The sequence below is a fragment of the Symphodus melops genome, assembly GCF_947650265.1.
Source record: "Symphodus melops genome assembly, chromosome: 12".
NCBI classification, from domain to species: domain Eukaryota; kingdom Metazoa; phylum Chordata; class Actinopteri; order Labriformes; family Labridae; genus Symphodus; species Symphodus melops.
This window is the reverse complement of record NC_136702.1, coordinates 10,218,342-10,243,974: the sequence shown is the minus strand read 5'-3', so window position 1 is coordinate 10,243,974 and position 25,633 is coordinate 10,218,342. Positions and strand designations below refer to the sequence as shown.

At 39.2% G+C, this 25,633-nt stretch overlaps 2 protein-coding genes across 2 annotated transcripts in view; both read right to left on the bottom strand.

Annotated features, from left to right (window-relative positions):
• Positions 1 to 346: 346 nt before the first annotated feature.
• Positions 347 to 9,677, bottom strand: chn1 (chimerin 1). Its single transcript, XM_079357635.1, has 7 exons — positions 8,967 to 9,677; positions 7,174 to 7,258; positions 4,169 to 4,342; positions 2,884 to 2,961; positions 2,010 to 2,147; positions 1,574 to 1,679; positions 347 to 1,173 (listed from the first exon to the last, which is right to left on the bottom strand). Exons 1-7 carry the CDS (start codon positions 9,216 to 9,218, stop codon positions 1,002 to 1,004), a joined length of 1,005 nt encoding a protein of 334 aa, XP_079213761.1. The 5' UTR covers positions 9,219 to 9,677; the 3' UTR covers positions 347 to 1,001.
• Positions 9,678 to 10,380: 703 nt separating this feature from the next.
• The window catches only part of atf2 (activating transcription factor 2), a 36,279-nt gene continuing 21,026 nt past the window's right edge, over positions 10,381 to 25,633 (bottom strand). Inside the window, exons 12-13 of the mRNA XM_079357634.1 lie at positions 11,042 to 11,111; positions 10,381 to 10,525 (exon numbers count right to left, since the gene is read on the bottom strand). Coding sequence (XP_079213760.1) covers positions 10,396 to 10,525; positions 11,042 to 11,111 — 200 coding nt within the window. The 3' untranslated portion in view covers positions 10,381 to 10,395. The remainder of the gene's footprint in view (positions 10,526 to 11,041; positions 11,112 to 25,633) is intronic.

Below are 25,633 nucleotides of genomic sequence, written 5' to 3'. Positions count from 1 at the left end.
TTTCCTCACTCTTAGTGTAGACCTAGTGGTAAACATGAATAAAGTCTCCATCAAAACAACAACCTCTTACACTTAAAACAACAATATGCAGGTTTGGTGGGCTCTGTTTCAAGCATAGCATGCAAAAACCTCAGCCTGCTGCGAAAGTTAAAAAAGTGTAGTAAACGGGCAATTGGTCTATACTGTCGGCATGGGAGAGACGCCATTCTCCTTAATCAAAGTTATTGGTGAAGACAACAACAAAAACAACAGACGTGAGATGCAATTGAAATTTTGACTCATGTCACAGCCATGTCCCCTTCTTACAGTCTATAATATCTACAGTAATTCAGAGAACTCTTATACACACTGTTTATCAGAGAAAGGTTTAATAAATTAAAGTGATCATGCACAAGTGTGTACAAAACATCACAGTACAAAATTAAACTCACAGATAATTCTGCTTATAACACAATAAAAATGTTAAGGTCAGGCAAATTCACCAGTGTGTACACAATAACAGGAAAGGCTCATTAAATTACTTCAGGTTACATAAAAACAGTTGAGGAGATAAAAAAAAAAGATACATCATAAAGGCATCATAGAAATCACCCCAGAAAAATCAGTAGCTTATTTTTACATCCAGCTGTACAATGTTTCACAGAAAAAAAACTGCACTGCAGGCAGCTGGGAATGTGGACTAGAGAATAGGCAAAAGCATAAATCATAGGGCTACACAATCTGAACACATGCTGGGTTATGACTACAAAGCAACAAAGACCTCGCACCATGCACGCTGGTCTGTCGGCTTCGGAAAATCCCCCGACAGAAATGGGGAGAAATAGAGTACGTACAAGTGTAATTTTATCGCCAACCCTTAACCCAAGGGAGGACAACTGTTAGGGCAGCACTAGTCCATATGCAGGGCATTTAAAAAATGTATCAATAAATGTCTTACAAACATTCATTCAAGTCTTTACACAAAGGAATTATCAGACAGCATTAAAAGTCCTGATCTGTGTCTAGAAGAGAACGTCTTCTTTTTTAATAAGCAGCTCCACCACCTGCCTCTGGTAGCGGATGTCATTGAGTGCTGTCATGGCATCCAGGTTTGGTGCGCGCATGAGGGTGGGGCCGAAAATTATTGCAAGGTTTTCTGCGTTCATCAGGTTAAACTCCTCATTCTGTGTCACCCTGCAAAGACACATTGCATTAGCAACATAGACAGATGCTGAAACATGATGATGAACATGATAATAATACCCATAATATCGTACAGTCAAGTGACTTCCATTTCTAAGATGGCAATATAATATGATATTATTGCAATAATATGTCAACCAAAATAATGATGACATGGTGACTGGCAATAGCCACAATGAAAGTGAACATCAAAGTTGTCTTTGAGGTTGTGTTGCTTTTTATGACATATTTACACTTTTTTGACACATTTCATGGGACTCTAGTCTTGCAGAAGTAAACTATTATGGGATGGTGACGAACAAAATGATGTGGAATCTGGAGAGATTACACAAAATGAAAACTTCTCCAAGACTTAGGTCCGACTCTGTCAGAGTATCTCTTGAATTATCACCTTTTTAAGTGCGCCATGAGGTACTTCAAAGTTTCACTGTGAGATGGCGGGAGCAGAGCCAGAGCCTCACGGAAAGCTTCCACTTTCTTCTCTGGATCTGTGAGCTCTGTGCAGAAACAGAAAGCAGCGTGCTGTTAGCGAGGCAACAATACCCTCTCTGAACCACGGACAAAAACCATATAGAGGACTCAATACAAGAATTTCCTGTAAGGTCTGAAAGCCATCAGTTTGTGTGAGGACTTGAGGTTTCCAATGCTAATGAGCATTTTACATGTGATTGATTTTGTGCACACAAACTATTTTCTGCATGAACCAAAACCACCAACAGAATTAAGGCGCATGAATATAAACCATATGTGTTCACACTCTTAGATCAAAGCAGTATGTCCCTCTGAAACAGGTGTGTTTCTGAGTAATTTGTTTGGTTGCGACTCACTTGCAGCCTCGATGAACCTCGGGTAAGCGTCGTATGAGATAACAGGAACAGGCAAATCCCTCAGGTACAGTTTGAGAGCGCCCGTTATGATATTGATGTCTTCATAGGAATTCACTGAGATGTCTGTCTTCTCGCCATCTGTGGGGAGGTATGATGGAAAAAGGGAGACAAGGAGAAGAAGAAAATTAGTTCTCACACTATATAAAAGTTCAAATAAGCGCTACCACATCAGAATAGGAATGAAGACCAGTTTGTGTGTGTTGGGGGGGGTGTCAAAAAAAATTCTCCTGCTCTGTATTTTGCAAAGGAGCTGCTATCATCCGCCTGGCCTGTTTAAGTCCGACTTCTCTTCAGTTCTGCATGCTTTCCAGAGAGGCCATGGCCTACTTGTGCTGGCAGACTGAACATCACAGTGCTGTGAGCTGGAATGACACTCTGTCATGGATGATCTCCCACATGCCGATCTGGCTCAGAGTTTAGCCCAGTGCTGCAGGCTTTTTCATACAGTTAAAATTCACACTGTTGAGCCAGCCTCATTCTCAATAAGTCTGCTACTGAATCCCAACACAGAGAAGAGCTTTTTTTTTTTTTTTTATACAGCAGCTTTGTTTAAACAGTGTGAGAACATCCAGGGTTAGTATCCCCTGAGGTCCCCCCTTGTCTGTCCACACTGCGTGAGAGTGACTTGTCAGGATGAGCTCTGCACTCCCAGATGGACAGTAATCCTTCGCAAATGTGTCACTTTCTCATTAATTGAAAATGTCATGTGAGTAGGATGTAAACATATGAAAGCACGCAATGTCAGTCACTGTGCTTGGATGTGACAGGAATCTATAAAAGAGCTGCAACATGCAGAACAAAAAGGAATATTCACCTTTGTCAAACGCCATCTTGACCTCCTCCACAGAGTCACTGAAACCAGATATCCTGTAGAGACCTTCAGACCTCAGTCCTGGATCAGAGAACAGGAAATTAACAACCTTTCAGAAATCGTCACGCTGTCAATAGTAATTCAGAAAAATACACCTGTATGTACCACCCTGGGTCATTTAGAAACATCAAATATGCTCTTAAATATGCATAGGAAATTACGGATAAAATGTCCACAATGGTACAACATGGGCAGATGCAAATAGTTTTCTGCATCACTGGGCAAAATAATAAAGACATAAATCAAACTTAGCTACAGACATTTTTAGAGGGCACACAATGAGGGAGCAATGAGTTTCCTACAAGGCTGAATGATTTAACTGAAATGCAATCTAATAAGGCAGCAGGAAACACAGTAATGTATTCCTCATTACACACTTACAATTACCAGCCGCACACTCATCACTCCTCTCAGTCATTACCAGCTCAGAAATCATTAACTCAGTTAGTAGTGTAATCAGACTTTTGTTTTCTATAAAATTAAAATAAAGCTGTTCAACAACAAGCCTCATAAGTCTCAGAAAAAAAGGATTTCTATTTCTTCCAAAAACCAAACCTTCAAAAGAGACATTTAGTAATATTTAGGCTGAAAGTATGAATTTTGGGCAACTACACTTCAATTCCATTACTTCAGCAGAGGAATTTATATCCCTATTCAAAATATGCTCAGAGTAAATTTTAGATCTCACATTTTATACACTACGCTACGCTACAATACGATATGATTCGATACATTAAGATAAGATGCAGTATAGTAAGCATGGTTATCATATGAAACCTGCAGGATGTTATTAAAAATAAACTCCCTGACAATTCATTGTCGAAAATCTTTGATAACAAACAGAGTGTTAGGAGAACACTGTGTAATTTCAGAAAGCACACTACATTCACACATCCTCATCACATCTGTAACAGTCCTGCAACATAACCCATCTACTGTTCATCAAAGGTTGTTACAAAAAAAAAATGTTGGTCCTCTCAATGCATTTGAATGGAAATGTCAAAAATAAGTAATTAGTGATATCTCAATTTAATATTTAGGCATGATGTGGCTTATAAGGTTCAATTATTCTTTGTGTATAAAATTCTTTCAGCTAAATATTTAAATTTCTGATTCAGTCAATAAGGATGCTGTTCGGGCTTAAAAATTATGCAATCAGTATCTTGGCTTGAAATAATGGTCTTATATTTAAAAAAACATATCGAACATACTGAATGCCCACACATACCTCTGGACTCGATCTCTCGTATGCACATGTCCACCACCATTGGCCGTGCTGTGTTGTAGGCTTTCACCAGGGTCGTGAGGTCACAGCTGTACACTTTACGGATGTGTCGCAGGTCTGGCTTGCAGTCATTGGGTACCAGAGGAGAGCACTGCTTGTGGACGTTTAAACCACAATCTACACAGAGGAAAAGAGAGACAGCAGGTTTAGTGCATCTAGTTGTCGTTGGATTGTAAGTCAGAGAGGAAAAGGTGGTGCTTTTATGAAATCTGCCCAACAGAATTCAGTCTTAACTGAATTATTTCTTGCAGGTCAGTCGTTTTATCTCTTAACAGAGGGATATTATGTAAATTCACACTCAACATCAGGTTCATTTCGATTTGGTTGGCTGGTTTCCTGTGTGTTTTGGCTCGCAGAACAGTGTTAATTCCCTTGATCAATATTTGCCCTCTAAATGTCGCATGAACACCAGAGAGCTCCTCTCTCTAACACACAACATTGGGTCACCTTGAGTTGTAGATAGATCCAAAGTCACCTCTAAAAGGGCCATTTAATAATTAAAAACAGCGAAGCAATCACAAGACCGGACATCAATGTTGTATCACTGATTTATAAAAGTCAATTATGTTTTAACACATTTTACGAAAAAGGCAAATGTTTGTTTTTGTTTGAAAATGGGAGGACATTTTCTTACTGATAGTCTTTTGTCTATTTCACATTTTCAGATATTCAGTGTCTCTCACTGGTTGTTCAAAGTGCATATTAGTAATGATGTCGCTCTAAGTACTGTATCCTGTCACAGCGCACAGGGCCTGAGGCAGAGTTGTTTCAGGGCAGGATTCACCTTGTCGGAAGCAGAGGAGCCCGATGAGAGCGACTCTGTGGCTCGGCTTTGTAACAGAGAAGCATGGAGGGAATTAGAGGAGCAGTGAAAAAGCCGTGGCCTGGAGGAGGGAGAGTCAGAGCTGCTGCGTGCTCTGTTCTTTTCCAAATCTCAGCTCGCACACAATAGCAGTGGAAGCAGCAATTGAGCCGCTGCGGGCTACACTAGACCTAGTTTCCCAGACTAAAATGGGGCAGCTCTTCAAGCTCTTAGATCTTTTGAGCCGTCTCCAAGTTCCAAAAGGCTTTTCATTGTTTTTGACAGAACCATGTGCTTTTGTATCCAGAAACATAAGAAAATAAATAACATTGGGTTCCCTCATAACTGCCTTTTTATTCTAAAACCTCTAAAAGCGTGGAAGGCTCGCTTCTGAGGGACCTCAGACATTATTTAGATTAATATGGGTCCCTGGAGAAATTCACCCAGCCTGCTTTTATATGCATTGATGCAGAAATGTAATTACTTGAAGAGATGATTCTCTTAAGTATACGAGACAGGGGGTATAATAGAGGAGGACCTGTCATCACACCCTGGTCTGCTGAGCTCCTGGTGTCCATGTGAGGTCCCATGGGTGTAAAAGATGGGGGGGGGGGGGGCTCTGGGACACCAAAGCCTGGAGATGAGGCACATGTTTTCGTGCACATCAGCTCTGTCTCTGGCAAAGAGGCTGCAGATCAGTTTTCGCTAAAGGGCTGTAAGGAGCCGTTTAATGGTGGCTGGATGCTAATTTCTTATCAGCTTTTGATCAGCAGTTTCTAGTTTGAAGTGGTTTCTCTCTGGCTGAATTTGAAAAACAAAAAGAGGCACTTGCAATCGTCAAATGGTTCAGGTTTTTCCACCATTTCCAGTAAAATAGGGGTTGAGCTGCTTGACCTAGCTTTACGGTTGAATTTGAATGTGTGTGGAAACGGAGCTCTTTACCCACGCTCCCAGCTCTGCTCCTCATTAAAGAGACATGCCAGCTTTGTTTTCCTTCACGGGCATGATGGGATGAGGCTGTGTGAGGAGGGGGGAGTGCACTGTGATGAAAAAAATGTGGCACAACAAGCACAAGCAGAGGCTGGCTTTCTGGCACTCAGCCAAAACCAGTTCACGCATACAAAAAGAAAAAAGGGGGGAGTAGTAGGAGAAGATTTTTTTTTTTTTTTGGTATGCAAATGTGAGCATCATGTGAGACTTCTCTGCCCCAGATTCAATTGCTGTGGTCTAGTCTGAAGGAATGAGAAGATAAGAGTTTATAGAGATAGGCTCCTAACATTGTGAGCATTTCCTTTCCATTGTCAGCTTTCAAAATCAATACATTAATAATTAACGCCAGAGCTCGCACAGTTTTGTGTGACACACTTTGTTTCATCAATAAAACATGAAAGAAAGACACCAGCCTGTATCATCGCTCTATTCTGGGACGTAGAAGGATTTCTGACAACAGCTGCATTGAAACAGAAATCCAATCTGAGTTTTTCACAAGAAAGTAGGAAAATATAACAGAACCAATAACCTCAGTATAACAGGACTAGATCTGTATATGTAACAGTCATTAAATGTTTGGACTGTAGGTGAAGTTGTCACAAGAAAATATTCAAAATGTGAAGCACATACAAAGAAAGAATCATTGGGAACATACAAAGTACTGACCTACAAATCCATCATTATTGCTTCTACTGTTGCATGTTTACTCCAACAGAGCAAATGCTCAGGCATTAAAATCAGTGAAGTGGACGCACAGATTTGTTTCTATAATAACAACAAGATCAGGAAAAACAACCAAAAAAAGATCTACTATTCGTTCTTTCCAAAGAGATTAGAAAAGATTAGGATGTTATAAAAAAAATAATCTTTCAGCAGTGATTGTGCTTAAACGTGTTCTTTTTTTGTTTCTTCTGATCTTAATCACACATCACAAAAGCCATAAATAAGGTTTTTAAATGGTCTTACGTATGTGTTACATCAGAATAATCAAGCCCTTACTTCAATGTGTTATACAACCCTCGATCCACAAACTACTGTTGGGATTGTGGATTAAAACAATAATCCTCCAGATGCACTAAAAACCGAGTAACCCATATATAGCAATGTTCACTTTCTGTGCAGGATTTAAATAAGAGTGTTTCAGAACAATCTGTACCTGCACATTTGACCCCTTGAGCCATCAGTCCCCACATGAAGTTGGCACAGTGTTCACACCAGTGAGGCCCTCTGAAGGTGTGGACCTGCAGCAGAGAGAGGGAGACAGTGACACATTTTAGTGATGAAGAGCAATGACCCCACAGAAAGAAAGCAGCAGGGGGGGCTTCGCCAGTTTACTCCACAGATACCCCCGTCTTCTTCTTTGGAGACCTGTGGGTGCTGCCATCTTAAAGGAGGCGGAGGAGGAAGAGGATTATGTGTGTGGTGGAGGAGGATTGTTGTTCAAACAGAAACTCTAACTGACAGTACTGAGGTAGGTGCAGCAGGGACTTGTCATCATGCCACAGCAGGATTGTCACTTTCACCAGGGTGAAGGTGCAAGTTGTCAGAGAGATTCGTTATGGAAACAGGAAAGGGATCCTCTCTCGCTTCAGCAGCTAACAACAGTTCAGCCAATCAGAGAGGCCTGTGGGAGCACGAGTCAACAACTCTCCTTCTATGGTTACTCCAATCACCTGCAGGGATGTCACCTGATATTTCGAAACTTGTTTGCAGAATCGCAGGATTCCTACTTAACACAAAGAACAGAACATGTGCATTTTGATTTATTTGGGCTCAAACAACATTTATTGGAGGCATAAATTGACCTGAAATCAAAGATTGAACCTGGATTAAAATAAAAAGTATCAAAGCTTTTGATAACTATATCATTAAATAGTTCTAATATCATGCCATGTGTCATCCCTCAACCGCTTTCAGATGCATTCTTATTTGACAACTGACAAATTGCACTATTGTCTGTTCTTGCTGTTTTCTGTCTTTAATCTTTGTCGTCTGTTATCTGATGTTCTTGTGTTTCTCTGAGTTCTGAGAAAACAGAATTTCGATCCTCTGTCTCTCCTGTGCATTAGGCAGAATTAACAACAAAGTTACTTACAATATCTTATCACAACACTAATTATGCAACATGTACGTTGTGGCATGACAACATATTCAACACACAAATGGGCAAATACTAGTACTAGTAATAATATGGTGCTGCTTTTGATCTCTCTGCTCATACGATTATTTGTTAGTTTCTGTGATTCATACTGTGCTGTCTGTTAACATGCAAAACAAGCAGTTACTGTACAGGATGCAATAAAAGGGATTAATTCATTTTAAAGGCTGGGGGTTTGAATAAATAGGTCAAACTGTGCTTTCATTTTATATCAGAGGGCCTGAAAAGCTTAAAATCCTGCCCTCGCTAATGTTTTCACTTCATCATTTTTTTCCTTTGTTGTGTGATATATAAACACATGAACTTTTCCATTTTTAAGGACTGTTAATATTTATTACACTTTCAGTCGTTGAAATGCAACAATCAGTGGTAGAATAGTTCAAAACAGCAAAAAGAGATTTGTATGTATCAGTTTAAAAGCCTTGAAGGTTATTTTTCAGGTGCTATACTCTCCATCATTAACCAGCCAAACCAGTAGAGTGAGCTGGAGCCAAACAGGGAAACACTCCTCCACTGTTTCCCCTCTCCATCCGCCTAATCTCTCCATCTGCTGCTCAAACTAACAGCAGTGCTCCACAGACCACCCAACAGATTTTCTTTTGATAAAGGCTCACTGGACAGACTAAAACAGCTCTGTTTTTCATCCCCTCTCTCTCCCACTCTCTAACACCTCCTCCTCCTCCTCCTGTTCCTCCTTTCATTTCCCACCAGAGCCCTCAGGCCACACATGATGAAATTAAAGCAACGATTTTGGAAGAGGAAAAACTGACAAGAGTTGTTTGAGTTTTTACCTTGAAGTTGTGGACTTTCTCAGATCTCGGAGTCCGCTCGCTCTCCTTCAGCGAAGCTCTGCGCACCAGTGAGGTGAGCTGTGAATAGGCGAATAGTTTAAGCGGCTGCCAGAAAGTGGCTGGAGGTTTCTGTGGCCCCATCCTCATCCCCAGAGCTGCAGCCAGAATATCCTCCTGATTGGCCTCTCGCTTGGCCTTTTGCACCAGGGACTTCTCTTCTTTGTGAATCTCGTAGGACTCTCTAGATGGCATCCTGGTACTACAAGCTCCCAAACCAAACCACAGAGGGAAAAAGTGCTCAAAAAAAGAGAAGAAAAAACTCTTTGGTGCTTAGAGCAAGTCCAACTCAGAGGATATCAGTTTCATTGTCCCAAAAAATGTAGAGACGTCACAGACAATTGTTTAAAAATAGGTTGTGAAAATCATGTGAAAAGAAGACAAAACAACAACAGTGGTCCCTTTAAATCCTCTCTCAGCAGTGACAGTAGATGAAGTGGAGCCTGTGTGATGGCAGTGCCAGGTTTTATACAAAAGAGGAGCAGCACTGGGTGCTCATGTACTTCTCTGAGAACGTGTATGCAGATGAGCTGAGTGCTCGAGCTAATCCTCTCCTCCCTGTGCACAGCTGATATTCTCCCTGGAACAGACACACACACTCTGCAGTGTGTGGATGCTGTCAGGGCGGGCAGGCTGAGAGAGGGGGGAGGAGTACAAGGAGGGGGAGGACTCTGTAGTGGGAGCCACAGATTAAATGGAGCCCCCACCAGCCAATCACAGCATGGATACACCAGCTTTATAGTAGCCTCCACCCCGCCCCCCACACCATCTCCATCAGATATCCGGATGAAATGAGAGTGGGATGATAATGAGCAATGAATGAGTCATGCATCAGGAGTGGGTTGGTGCATATCTCACGACAGCAGTGGGCCGTTAGAGAGGAGCTATTTTCAAAATCAGGTTGCCACAGAAACGGGTCATGACTGGGATCACAAAGACCAGAAACATACATTCAGCAAGCACACAATAAAAACATGGGGTCATTGAAACTGATGCATGGTTTAAAACAAAGTTCTGCTACAGCTTTCAAACTTATAAAATACAACCTAAAAATGATCCATACATAAAAAATGGGGGGAAAAAAATACAGGAAGGCTATTTCATACAGTGTTGTTTTTAGATGCTCATTCGACTGGGACACATGAAAGTATAGAAAACAGAAACACTAAAACCAACTCTCTTTTTAAACAATTAAAGGTAAGGGTTTAAAAGGGATTCCTGACGATAAAGCACAGACAGTTTAAGCAACTCCTGAAAAAGAATCAAATTCTGAGAGCTTTGTTTGTGACCAAAAAATAATTTGACGTTAGAAATCAACACATGTATTTTATATTGTTCCTTGAGCATTTGGACCTTGAATTAAGTGTAGAACTCAATTGTTGGGATTATGTACAAACACGAACAGAAAATAAAATGCCTGACGAAACAGTCCTGTTTCTGTATAGTTCTCGTTTGTAACAGGCCATGCACACGATGACGCAACAGCTTTGAAATGTGCACGTCTAAAGGCAAAACAAATCATATGCAAATTCTCTTTTACTGCTGTAGTTCTTGTGCCTTTCTGCATTATGTAAAATATTTCATCAAATGTGTTTTTTAAACTCGCCTTGCCTTACAATTAAACCCTTTTTTAAAAACAACGCTTGAGTAAACATTCACCATATAAAAGACTATCCCGTTTGATGATTTGTAACCTAACTGAATATTCCCTGGCACCAGATTTAATTCCAGCCCTCAACATATGATAAAATATACAATAAAGAATTAAACAGCATGTGTCTGGGGCTGGCATGCGATCAGGAAGCTGGAAGCTATTTTTTTTCTTTGTCTGAATGATCATTTCCTGGAGGCTTTATTCAAGCATCATGTTGTGTGTATGCAAATGAAGTATCAAATATAGCATCGATGTGGGAGGGAAGAACGGCAGCCTCCTTCTGTAATTCACACTGCAAGTCGAATGTGATTATGCTCCTACGTGTCAGAGTCTAACTCAGACTGTGAAAGTGCAGCGTTCTCACCTTTTTCCAGAAAGAACAGCTGGAGAGGAAGTGTCTGCACACACTGTGCTGCAGAAATCAATGAAGGAAGCTGGAAAAGAAGGAGAGGAGGGAGAGGAGGGAGGGTCTTTGAAGATCAGTGTACTTATGTAGAATGATATCCCAAACTGTGGTTGGGATCACAACATGAAAGATGTGAAACAGAGCGATGCTCAGGGAAATAGTCTTAGCTCAGAAGGATACCTGAGAGTGTAGCAGATAAAAGACAGAGAGAGCCTTTTATACGCGCTGGTTGAGCCTCTCAGAACCCGAGCACTTTGCCGGGCTTGCAGTGTAATTGCATTGCCTGCTGTTAAGTGCAGGACAAGCGCCTGACTCCCAGGATGTGGCTGGCTTTGAATGCAGTTCTAATTGACACTGATTGATTTGTTTCCCAAACATGTCCAGAGATGGGACTCTGGAGGAAGTACACAGTACAGTATCTACAGTGATGCAGCCCTGTGAAGTCCATCTGTCTGCAGCCTGAACCTTTTTACACAGTCAAATTTAGAATTTAATAATAGTTTGATTATGATTTGCCAACCTGTTCTTTCTTTAAATGTCATTTTCTTGCTCCCGCTCTCTTTAAGCCATTAAGCTGTTGAAGTTATGCTGAGCATTTCTGCGGTTGGCAGTTTGTTGCATAAGGAAATGTTCCCCTAATGCACTGCTGACCTAGAACATCATAAAGAGCCATTAGGAGGGCGGCGGAATCCCCTCTCATCATCTGACTGTGACCTTTTACTTCTATCTCAGAGTCTCACATGACACAGTTTGTCATGACAAATATGATATATTATTCTAAATCGTATTCTAAACCTCTCAATATATCACCAATGTAAATGCCAGGAGATGGCGTCTTGATGAAGCAAAAAAAAAAAAAAAAGGGAAAGGCATCAAATTAGTGCTGAAGCTCATCCTTGAGTAAAGCTGTAAATCACAAAGTTATATAATGTTACATAACTGGAACTACAGACGAAGACGACAGTAAGGGCCAGGATGTTCTGATAGAGTCCAAGAGGATTGAAGTCTGATTGATGGTGCATGAACTGAATGTTTTCAGTCCAATGAAACTTGTGTAACACCAACAGGAGAATGAAATCTAGAATCTAGGGTTGAAAGAGGGATTTCACTTTGGTAACATTATGTAACAATGATCAGTGTGCAACACAGACCCAAACATTTAAGAAACTCTTATCTCTTTGGAAGCATTAGAAACTTGACATTAGGAAAAGTTATTCATTTTTTAAGCTCTTTGTCTTGCTTTGCTGCTCCAGGAAAAAAATCCATTGCATGGATTAGGAGGTTTGACCACCTCATTTCCTTTACATTCAAGATATACATCAGAAATGTTTAAATAAAATGATTTAAATTCAAAAGAATATGTCATTTATCTTTAAGGATTTGGCAGCCTGAGATATTCACTCTATAGCGACCACAGACTCACTATAACCTTTAAACGGGCTCTGCTACAGGTTCACAGTAACATTCGGGTACAAAAGCTGAGGTTTAGTGTTGTTCAGCTGCCAATCGAGAACAGTTCTGGCAATTTGAAATAAATTTTAAAAAAAAGAAAAACCTAACACATTTATGACACAATCATTTAGTAGAATTGTGACTTGAATGGCAAACTTTACTTTTGAGCACCTCAGCCAGTAAATGCCATATCTGCATAAGAAGCAGCTGAAATGGTTGCTTTTTTTTTGCTGGGTTTGCAAAATCCCTGGAACAAATTGCACCATATTTTACCAGGACAAATAGATTACCTGGAGCAGTCTGTGCTGTGACAGTGATGTATGGTGGGCTGCTATCACAGTTTGATATTCACAGAGCAAGGGCAGAACATAGAAGGAGCATAGTCTATAGGCACAGTAGTGTGAGGATAAAGACAGCTGCATGCATGCTATGTTCATGTTTAAAAATGTAGAACTAGCTCCTGCAGCCGTTAAGGCTCGGCCACGTCTGTTTCATAAAATGGATTTAAAAAGAGGAATCTTTGCTGACTGAACCTCCATGTTCTGTAGATGAACAATTTAAGTGTAGTGTGAAAATGTCAGAAACACAATGCTGAAAATAACAGTGACTCATTGCTTCAATGACGTGCAGTGCTCACATAACTGCTGTCATTATTCACACTCACAATGAACAACCTTTACACAAATCCTGTTATGTGTTGATCTGTTTGTACTTAGCTGTTATGAAATTACAGGATTAATTAAGTCACATTTATTCCTTAGAAACACAGCATTTGTACAAATAGTAAAAATGTGATTCTACCTTCGACACTTTTATTTTACATCTGTGAAGAACAACCACACAGTTAAATGCAGCTAAGTGAAGCAGTGCTATTAAGCCCGCCATGTGAAACCAACTAAAACCAAAAAGCCGTCTAGGTGGGAGTCAAAAGAGTGGATATAAAATTTAAAGATAAATTCTTAAATCGAAAGAGTAATTAAAAATCTTGAGTGGTCGTTTGTCTCTGTGTGGTTCTATAGAGAGCACTCTCCCCCAACAACAGTCTGAATAGTCGTGTTTGGAGCGTGATGAATGACTCATTGTGTTACCACCATTTTGGCAACACGTTGATGATCACAGGATGGGCTGAGTTAGTTCAAGCCTGTGATATTTAGTCAGTTTTAGGTGCTTTAACAGAAAAACAAAGGAGAAAGTGTAAAGAGATTGGGATCATTTGCTTTTACAGAAGCAAGAGATCTAGCAGATTCTCTTACCTAAAAGCTTTATACGAGTGTACAACTGTTTTCACAATAAGTGGGGCAGATTTACTTCCATAGACAACTTCTTCAGATGTCAGTTTTAAAGTGGTTGTGTTGTCACACACCCATAGACAGTTGAGTGATTTAAGATTATGCATGGGTTAAAAATACTGCAAAATAATGTACTAAATGCACTAAATCCATGCAGGTTTAGTGACCTTGACATACTGGGAGTGTGAGGCATCAGTGTTAGCCTGTTTAGCGGCACTTGAGTTTTTTTCAAATGCTAAGTAGTTAATTCCTGAAACCATGATGTTAAATCAAATGTTTTACCCTCTGAGATAGTCATCGCTTCCAACTCTCTCTTTGTTCAAGTCTGTGTGTATGAGCTAACCACTCAAAGTGAGTTTGGCTGTTGATCAAAATTGGGAAGAATATTTTAGAGAAAAAAAACCCTACTAGCTCATGTAGGACAAGATCGGGGGAAAAAACCATCCTCCACCACTGCTAACCATCTTTCAGAAATAAAAAAGTCATTGATATCAATAGCCACATTTTTAACTTTACAAACAACTGACGTGAAAGAGTTTTCTGAAACATCAAGATATTTTCTTAAGCATGAAAATCTAAGATTTATTTCTTTTCTTTTCAAATAACTCCCCAACATGTGCAGGAAACTCTCTGGGCTTAAATACATCTACTGTCTCCCTCCTAACATAATATTCATTTAAAACATGAAATCTTTGAAATCTCCCCATGTGAGCTGTTGAATGAAAGGTCTGATGTGAGAACATCACATCCTGATCTCATAATCAGAGACAGCAGCTATATAAGCTGTGTATTTTTTTTTCACTCTTATGTAACTGTAGCTCCCTCCTCCACATCCCCAGAGAGATCAAGGCAAACGTCCCTGCAGCTTCTCCATCATCTATTACACAATCAGGTCTCGTCTTGTCAATAACAGGCACCAGGTTAGAGGTCCTATACAAGAATGATAAACATGTACATTCAATCAAGAGTGTGGACACTCTTTCCACATAAACTTTGTGTTTTGGAATAATATTTATTTGAAATTTTAAAAAGTTTTCTAAAATATAGGAGTCACATTAATCGATTAATTTCAATTAACTGCAAAACAAGTGTAATCCAAAAGGAAACAAGTCCTTTCAGAAAATGTAGATTACACAGGAAGCTTTCCACATTAAATCTAACAGTAGTTATAATTCACTCGGTTTTAAATGAAGAAGTTGCTTCAAGAAGACTATCTTGCAGTAAACTGTCTTTAAATTTAATATGAAAACTGTCCCTATCCGGTCTTCAGAGCCAGATAACAGAGATATATCCTGGAAACTACCACTCAAAAATGAATAAGACCTTATCTCACTAGAAAAATAAAAATCATTCTTGTGTTCATGGTTTAAGCTCGACCTATTCAACATTGAGCCAGTCGTTGTGACATTTGTAATTCTCAAGTATCGAAAAAGCTCAAATTTGGGTATAAAGTCAATCACTGTCAATCACTGTCGCGAAAGACAGTTTGTGATTGTACATAAAAAATATATCTGAGGTTGAATTGATATAAAATGCTGTTGTAAAATGACAAGATCAAATCAAGTTGTACACAGTAGAATTCTCCAAAGTGTCAACAGGAGTTGGGAAACATTATTTCCGTTAAGAGTAGAGAAAGATATTTCCCCTTTGCTCCGGTGTCCACATACATCCGGCCTTAGTCATGCTACACCTCTAAATATACATGATGTTCTGCTCCTGGAGCTTCCGTTTTTTGTGTTTGGGGACAGCTGGCTCGTGGATAGCCTCTGGCAGCAGGTCTTGACTTTGTGCTCAGTAATCTGCTCTCTGTCTGCTATGGCTTTAGGCGACACAAACCTGTGGAGTGCTGACCAGATTGTGTCTTACCATGTTTCACTTTCTGCAGGAGAACAGCATCTGTTTAGACTGCCAGCTTCCCCTGAGAACAATGTTTCTGAGCTGTGGACTTGTTTTATACACTGCTGGGTTTCTGAGCAGCTCAAATTAGGAGACTGGTCCCATGAGGAGGAAGTGTTAATAGATATTTGAGAGGTGCTGATGGATGCATAATTTGATTAGTGAGTTTATGCTACACTACTCTGAAAACATATTGCAGTCTGAGCTACAGAGATGGATTTTAGAAGAAGAAAATGCCGCTTATATTTAAAAAATAACAGAGGTTTTTGAGTAGAAAAATGAAGATTATGTAAGTAAAAAAACGCTGTAGTACTTAGAGTATCCACTTGAGGCTGGATGTTTGTGTATATTGTTTTCGTTGTTTGGAATATACTGGCTTGATTACGAGCTAGATGGACAACTTTCAGCAATCAAGTACTTTTTTCAGCCTGCCTCTTTTTCTGCCTCTAGATTAGCCAGACGTCACTGTATGAATCAACATATCCAGTATGGCAATCGGCAGAGTTGAGCTTCATAATGCCTCTTCAGAAACCAATGGGTGACCCCACTGTGACTATGTTCTTATTTTACATGGCCACTCCCTCATTGTTAGCCTATCATATTGCAGCTGTCTTAGGTGTGGCTTTCTCTTCCACCAGTTCATTCATACCATCAGCTTTAGATCCCAGCATCAGCCATCGTCTGGTCAACTCCATTCTCGAGTTAGAGCAGCTTTTCACTCCATCAGCCAAACATCACATCATCAACCATCTTCCCATCAAGTCTTTACAGTTCAATCAGCTTCATCTTCCCATCAGCCCAGATGACATCGTCAGCTCACGCTGCCACCACCAGTGTCTGGACTCCACAGAGCGATAGATCTTACTGCCACTCAGGGCAGACGTCTTTGATTATTAGAGTTCAAGCACAGAAGATTCTCTGACAATTATTCAATATGACGTATGTCAAATTAATATTTATCTCTGATTCATTTACTTGTCTCTCCTGATTGAACTAGAGTGAGTTAGTCATCAGCCCAATTCATCTCTTAAAAAAACTCTAGCTTTTTGTGAAAAGGTCAAATGATGTAGAAACACAGTAAATGACAAAGTAAGTAAAGCTCAGAGGCAGACAACTGTGTAAAGATATTTCGAACTTGAGGCACCAGTCAAGCAGTTACTGTATATTATGTATGGAGGCTATAGTCGTCATCGCAGCAGCCATGAGCTCATATCCGCCCTAGACTATTTATTGCATGTCATCCCCGATGCACTCTCTTCTCCCAACACTTCCTGTCTCTCTACAGCTGTCCTAGACAATAAAGGCAAAGAGCCCAGAAAACAACTCACAAATATTAATATTTATATCTGAATTCTTGTCATAATGACATATTAATCCTACCTCAGTCTTTCAAATGACTCACACCATGTCTGAAGGGCTGCTAATAGTTTGTAAAAGGCTTTGTTCGGCTTGCGTTAATTACAATAACTATCATTTCTTTTCAGTGTGTATCCATACACATCTGACTTTTCTGCTTCAATTTACCTGCACTCATGACGCATGTCAAAAGCATTGATGGTTTTGCCTGTGAAGGTCTAAATATTCAAACTTTGTGGTGCTCCCTTTTTATCCTCTGTAATTGTTAGCTTGTACTGCATCTCAGAATCTGGCAAGCAACTCTGGACTAGCAGTTCTCTGAGCTCAATGCTAACATCAGCATGCTAACATCAGCATGCTAACATCAGCATGCTAACGTTAGCTATTGTGAAGTGAACTCTGCTGTGCAGCTGAGGCTCAGTGTCGTGTCAGTTTCACACTCGTGTAATGCTGACAGCTAGATTGTGCTGTGTTCACACCCGAGATCGAGCCCCTGCAGTTACCTTTCTTCCTGTTAATTAGCTGTAAAATAAACCCTGTAGTCTAAGTGTGATTCTTTTAATAGTTTGTTTTCACACCTTTGAAATACAGAGCAGATTGGAAAAGATGTGAGGATCATTGATTTAAAGAATAGTTCACAGTTTTGGCAAAAGACAGGATAAAGGAGACAGGCAGTGATCGCTCCGTGTGCATTTCCATGTCAAATCAGTCCATTAAATGTCCTGTATCTTTTTTCTTGGAAACTTTATTTCGGGAAAAGTTTCTTTGCAGAGAAGGATCTAAAAAGTGTGGCTCTAGTTATGGTTACATTTTCAGATATTTTTCTTTTTAAAGTTTTTAAAAATAACAATTTATGAGGAAAAGCCTTATTGATTGTGTGGCTGACTTTTTTTTTTTTTTTTTTTCCCGTTAGACTTTATCAGTTTTACACTTTGACAATGCAACTGCGTTCTCAGATGTTCAAGACCATATTTTTAATAATTGGAATATCTTCTGTAAAAACAATTACAAAGTCAACAGAGGAACTAACTGTTTTCCTTCTTCTTTCCTGCAGTATTGTGGTGTCATGACAGCTGGCAGGGTCAAAATGATTGACACTGATTGTTGCTTAACCAGAAACCAGCAGTTAGGAATGAATGTTTCAGCATTTGGCTAGAGGCACTTTTTAAATCAGCAGGCCATGAATATGAAATAATTCTGAATTACCTCGAACAGAGCGCCTTGTGGACATCTGCTGAAGCAGTGTTAGTGCATGATTTTCTCCCCACGCAGGCGGCTGGTTAGCATATCAAAGACTCAAATGTATTATTCACAGAGAAAGAGACAGAAAAAGAGAAATAATTTGATCCAGGGAAATTATTGTTTTTGCCTAGACTTCTTCCTCCAAACAAACACACATTCACTTTACATAATATACAAAATCTGACATTACACAATCACAATGTGTGCTAATGGCTTTAATGTGCCAAGCTTTTGAAAACAGACTTGCTCTTTGTTTTCACCCACTGAGGTTGAAGCCCCCCCGACCATCCCCACCCCCCTCCACCGCCTCCTCTATCATTACCTAACCTCATGTAGAGTCTCCTGCACTGTGAGGATATGTAACACACTCTGCAGAAAGGAAAGGAATATTTGCTTTAGAACTTGAGCTGCAAACACCGCCTTGACATGTTCTACTGTCCCTGTATTATTTCAAAGCGATGTGAGATTGTCCGTTCCTACGTGATCTGTTGCTGCACTCTAAAGCAAAGACAATCTCGCTCATCGAGGTCTGCCCTCGCTCGCCTCTGGCTGCTGGTCTGCTTTCAGAGAGCGCTTTCCTCCAGAGGCCTGAACCAGAGCTCATTTGATGTCAGATGAGTAAACTATGCGCACGCAAGCCCATGATGCATCTTAAAGTTTCAAAAGCAAAGTCATATCAACAAACTTTCCTCCAGCTATCCGTGACATCAAAACATTTATATTTATATAATACTTCTTCCAGCTGGATGACTCGATTTCCTGACTGCAGCGTTGCATAATATTCAAATTACATTATTTATGCTTAAGGGAACTTTTGTTTTCATGACCTTAAAGTAACTTTTACTTCCATGCAGTCCCAGGTTAGAGGTTAAGACAAAAGAACCACAAATTGAAGCACTTTTGTGAGGGTGCCTGATGCACTGGTTTTGAATCTGACCCATGGCTCTTTCTCTGCATATCGTTCTCTACTAGACCTGACAAAGAAACTGCTCCCCTCACCCGGGTGCAAAGCAACTGCCTTGTAAGCAGTGATGTGGAAAACCATTTTTCATTTTGATTGTCGACGTCTCCGCTTTTTGATTGTTTTGCAATCCTCCCTTTATCAACAGAGCAGAGTGAAACCTGCTTAAATATTTCTATAAAGCTTACAAGATTTGTTGATTTCAAATAGATCAAATGAATAACACAATATCAGGCAGGCAACAAAAAAGCAGCATATCCTTTTTATGGACACATTTTTCTGCTGTTCGGGCGCAACATAAAGAGAAGGAGACAATGCACAAACCACAAAACAGTCTTCACAGGCCTGGAGTGTCAGATGGATGCCATGATTGCATCATAACTGCGGATAAAATGACCCTATTCCCCATTATTGCCTGTCTGCCCAGGGGACGGAGGAACACTACAATTTCAAATCTGAGCCTCCATAGAAAGGCTTTAGGTTTGTTTACACAAAGGCTTCAGTGTAATGAAAGGGTGAAAGTATCAGCACGTCTGGAATGATCAATATGATGGAGGGATTACTTTTTCTGGGACTGCAGGTTTACACACAGTCAGTCGAGAGTGAATAAGGGAGTCAGAAAGAGTTGTTAAACAATGGTTTGTAATAATGTGACTGCTCAGTGAGAGAAACATTTCTGTTAAATATGTGCGATTAATTTTCACTCTTAACTGAAGGTCAGTGGACCATCTGATATCCCAACCCCTTTATTGAAAAGAAAATAAAGAAAATAAAACAAATACATTATTTGTTTGGATCTTCCTCTTCTATTGGGTTGCTACGTTTTGACATGTGATTTATAGGTTATTGCTTCTAATAGTACAATTGAGGTTAATTAGATTTCATTTTCCAAAGTCCAAAGATCTGTGAAAATCCTGGTTGATTGATTGATTTGTTTTTTTTTCTTTGTGGAAAAAAGTCAGTTAAAAAGTGTCTACCATCTTGTTCTTTTTAATATCAGTGACACTTTGACAATAAAAGTTTTAATAAAACCCATTTTGTGTTACTTTAAACAGTAGAGTGTAATTTATCCAACAAAGAAACAGATAAACAAAGAAATATCACAATAACTATGTTTCCTTATAATTGTAATGTTTAAATGTTCATCAACAGAAATGAGGGAAACTCTAAATGTACATGTGACCTCAGAAACAAATGCTAACAATTCTCTTCACTACAGTTGTAAGACTGTTCTGGAGCTTTGTGATGCTTAATTACAAAGAGACAATGCAATTTCATTGAAAATCTTTTTTTTTTTTTCAGTTCATTTAGTGTCACAAAATGAATTCTATTGACCCTCACAGTCATGTGGAGACTTTTTAGACTTTTCAGACTGAGATAAAAATCTAAAAACTTGGACACTTAAGAAAAACATGTCTGGATACAATGAGAGTAAAGTGGGAAAACATGCGTCATTGAATTTGGTAAGTTAACCACTGAAGATGGCAAACGCTCTAATATGTTGAAAGTTTTGTTTTGTTGATGTTTATGTTATATTATCTTTATATTATCCCAAACAGAGAGAAATAAAAAGCCTTTGGATTGTTTAACATACACATAACATAAGAGGCTGATGCCAGGTTAAAACAAGAGATCTTTAGAAATCAACAAGAGATGATATCTGACTTCAGAGTGATTAAAACAAATCCTAAAAGCTGGTCTTAAAGCACAAACAGTATAATTAGCCATCACTTGATTTAATGAGAGAATGTTAAAACAGTGATTAGCTCGTCTTTGTTGTCTTGATTAATTCATCCACTGGCATGAAAACAAGCAGCTGCAAGTCTGCTAATCAGTGGCAACAATCAACACAACCCAGCAATCTGTGCAACTGAGTGTTGTGAAGGAAAGATGTTTAGAACGCACTAAAGTGTGCAGCATGGCTTGAGGACAAAAACATGAAAAACATCAATGATTTGGGGGTTTACAGTATATTGTGGTTTATATGACATTCATGGTGTTTGTGTTGCTTCTTAATTCAAATGGTGTGCTTTGTACCTGTAATGTATTTCCAGCATCGCTAAATAGATTGAGACTGGAAACAGGGCAAACATACTTTTTTTTCGTTTGAAACACTTTCAAAATGTTGTTGTATGTTGTCTGTTTTTGTTTTATTTCGAATGACATCTCATAGTTTGATGTCGTTCATCATTCATCAAAAGGCCCGTTGGCTAACAATCAGAGGCTTTGTCATATGAACTGTTGTGACACTCTGCGTCTAACAATATTTTCAGTGTATTATTCATGTAATGATGTCTATTTGGAGTTTATTTAAGTGTGTCTGTTGATAGTAAGGTCTTTCTCCCTTTCATACGTTGCTGATCTCTTTAACAAAGCAGAGACAACGGGCACAAATGTTCTCATCAGCATGACAATGTTGTGATGATGGATCAATAGATAAAATCTCTTCATTCATGTGACCAAATTACTATCTACAGATCTCTGCAGGGTTTGTTTGAGAGAAAAGAAAAGCTGTGTATCATGCTCTCTGCTTTAATTAAACCAAGTGTCCTGTGAAATCAAACACTTTGACATTCATTCTTATGAATTACATAGATATCGACTTTGCTTGCGTGACTATTTTCAAGGCTCTGCCTGTGTGCTTCAGAGGCTCTGAAATAAGATGGAGCCATTATTAAAGAAAGAAACACCAGATTTAGCCTTTAAAATAACATTTTTTGCAAGCAGTGGATGCTCGGCTGTGAAAGTGGAAGAAAATATAAATCCACAGTTCTGTCACGAGCAGAGCCGAGTTATTTCTGTTGTGTCTCCGCAGCCTGTCAGACAAACACGCTCCTCGTTTCACCTCCCTTTATGAGCATGAGAATCCTAAGGCCGACTGTAATACTGCCAATAAAATGTGTGACCTCACAGTCCCTGGTGTCATCTGATAAAGCCGAGTAATCCCGCTCTCCTTCATGTGTGATGAGGACGCCCTCATTAGCTCGCTGCTGATCTTAAACATTTGATAGTTAAATCCTGTGTTAGCAGCTTCGTCTGTAATCCCATTAACTTCTTCAAGCTCAGCCTGACTTAACAGTTCAGAAAATGGGTGTGAGTGCTGGGAGGAGCTCGCTGAGACAGAACTAATGCTGTCAAATTGTGTGCATCCTGAACATATATTAATAGTCCACATCAGGATTTTTCAAATCCACATAGGAGTGAGGCAGTTTTTAAACCCATTTAGCAGATACATGGAAATCCCATTACAGGCTGAAGGACTTGAGTTAGTGCTGGAGACATTTGAGGAAATAGCTGTTCTGACAAAAATGAACTCAGCTCCTTTTTTATGGTTTGTGATGAAAGTACCAGTGCAGAAACACAATATCAGACAGCTGAGGCGACATTTAGAGACAAATAACTATTCATTGGTCTCATTATGGTCGCTGATGAAAGAAAAGAAGATGCATGAAGTTCACAGAATACAATCCAGTGGGGGACTAAACAGCCGTGTGTCCTGATTGATCTAATTCAGAGTGACAGTACACACTGGGTGCTTTGCATGCAGTGTTTCTGAGGCTGACGTGAAAATATTCTCTCATCCTTCAAGGTCATCAGTGAAGCTACGACCTTCAAACATAACAGTAAGTCAAACCTGAGAATAAGCCAAACATTTGTGAAGAAATCAATGTGTTTCTATTATGATATGTGCTTAACTGAGTTGTTTGTTTTATTGAGGAAAAGTGTTTGCCTCTGCAGAACTAAGGGATTGTATATTTAACCTTGAGTTCGATGCACTGGGTGGCTGCTTGAACAACAAATGAACAGAGAAGCAGCGGGGTTATTTGCAGCTGTTTTTAAAGCTGCTTAGTTAGGCATCCCATCAAATTAGAAACCTAAACCTTCCCCCACATTATATGATGCCTCAACGATTAGTTGGATGAACACTGAGCTGGATTTATTGAACAGATTTAGTATGGTTGATAGTAGAGCCAAAAAAAAGAACAAATCTAAATTGAAAGAAATCAATCCAGGATATTGATCAGGGGGATACAGCAGAAATCCAAGAATCTATGCAGGTTATTGATTTGTAACATAAACTTGACATACTTTGTTGAGTAGAAAAGCCAATTAAAAAGAAGGCAAATGAAATAAGAAGTGAACATGTACGATATATGCAGTGACGAGTCAAGGAAGTGATGATTGAAATGAAGACAAAATTTGATCTTCAACAGAAATTGCAGTCGAGTGAAAGGAGTCGTACAGTGACTAAGTGTTGGTTCTTCAGTATTTTACATACACGTTTAGAATGTTGCATAAAATGTCTCATAATGCCAAAGATCTAAAGTGATGATTAAACCTTCGTGGCTTTGTTTAAATATAATAAATGTCCTGTATCGTATTTCTTTTTCATTTGAATCACAAAGAAAACTTGAAATATTATCAGAAGGAAATCATGAAGGACTTAAAAAAAATAAATCTGCAGTGCCAAGAGAATCTAAGAATTTTAGATAAGATGTACTAGACTGATCCTAACTAACAGAACTTCTGATAGTGTCCTCGGTCCAGTCAACTTTCCAGATCTGAAGGTCTATACTTCTTTATTTTTAAAAACGTAAAAAAACACAAGTAGGATAAAAACAACAACAACTGAGGGCTTAAAGGAGTCCGACAATCTTCATAGAATCTACAAAGTCTTGTCATACATTTATTAGCAGATTGCCAAACTTTAAGAACATTGAAAAGCGGGAAAGGAAACCAACTTTACAGTGCAACACACCTCATTTAAATACTATTGTACACTTTCAAGATAACTTGTAGAAGATCTCTTTAAGACCATAAGAGTGAAGTGACTGCAACGTAAAGCAAATAAGCTGTAAACTGTACCAAATGACTGAATCTTTTTTTAAGATTACAAACAACAAAGACTGTTTGGTCCAATTTACCAACATGTAACATGTGGGCTTTAACAGATATTTACCATAGATTGTATCTTCAGGCTGTTTTTACTGAGGTCTGACATCAAAAACAACACTGAAATGTAACAGAAAAAGGAATCCATCACGATAACCACTGTCCACAAAGTGTTCTCAGAGTGGCTCGATAAAACTCAGTGTACAATATGGCCCGTCATCAAATGATAGACGGCGTAATGAAGGAGCTAATGAGGGGGATCAGGATCACTGCAGAACCAATAAATCAACACAACGATGCCTACAATGATACAGGAGCAATAAGTAACAGTGGTCAGTGAGCAGGGAGAGGATTGGGGAAAAGGCCGAGGGGGGGAGGGGCACACTGCGAGTCAATGTCAAGAGCATGTTGAGGATGTTTAATGGCTTTTGAAAGAGCACAGAATAACTTACATGCAGAATATGAAGTATTCCGAAACATCATTATAAAGAGATCAGGTGAAAACTTTCAAGCAAGCATATAACTATTCCAATTTCTGCAACCAATAAAGATTCTTGACATCTCTCTAGTTGAAATCAATCGTCAGATCCTGGCCGAAGTGTCTGACAATCAATAAAGCTTTGCACTGATCAGCAGTTGTTGGAGAAGATTCCCTTGTGTAAGCATGTTCAAGCCAAAGGTCAATCAGCACTTCAGTGCAGAGATGACTCAGGAGGAGGCGCCTCAACAGCTCATTTCGAAACCATTTCGAAGTAAATAGTCATCACGCTGAGATCAAAGACAACTCCATCTCTGTTGTCATGAATCGATGGTTATGAATTATGAAACAGAATCAAACATCAGGACATTTTCTTTCAAATGCTGTCACGAACAAAGACAGTGAAAATATCAGGGGTGAAGAAAGCCCCTTTGATGGTGAATCTTTAAAGTAAGAAAAGATGGCAGAGAAAATACGAGCTGTTTCAGTTACAAAGTCTTAGATGAGACAAAGCAGGCAATTTTCTGTCTTTGGTTGTTGATAATAATCTCTCTGGCTTCTTTCATGAAAATATGTACCTGTGAAACACGTCACAATCATAAAGTGTTTTCTTTAAAGACTACAAGGTTCGTAAATTGTGATACTTTTCAGTTTTTATGAATGTTTCTGAAACTGTGGTAAATCATGAATTTGTCAGGGACTTTTTTCAGAAACATATTGATACACGATTAAGTTCTACTAAAAGGACTCTTTAATCTGAGGCTGAAGACACTGACTTCTCTGTGTGGAGAGAAGGACTGTTTTTTAGGGTAGGAAAAATTCAATCAAAGTAGGATACATTTTATGTGGACATGCTTTTATTTTATGTTTTATGCTTTACATTTAAGAGGCTAAAGGATATGAAACCCTCATAGAAAGAGAAATAAAAAAGCTAAGTTTAACTGATAACTGTACAGAGTCATGCATTGTGTGTAGGTTAAAAA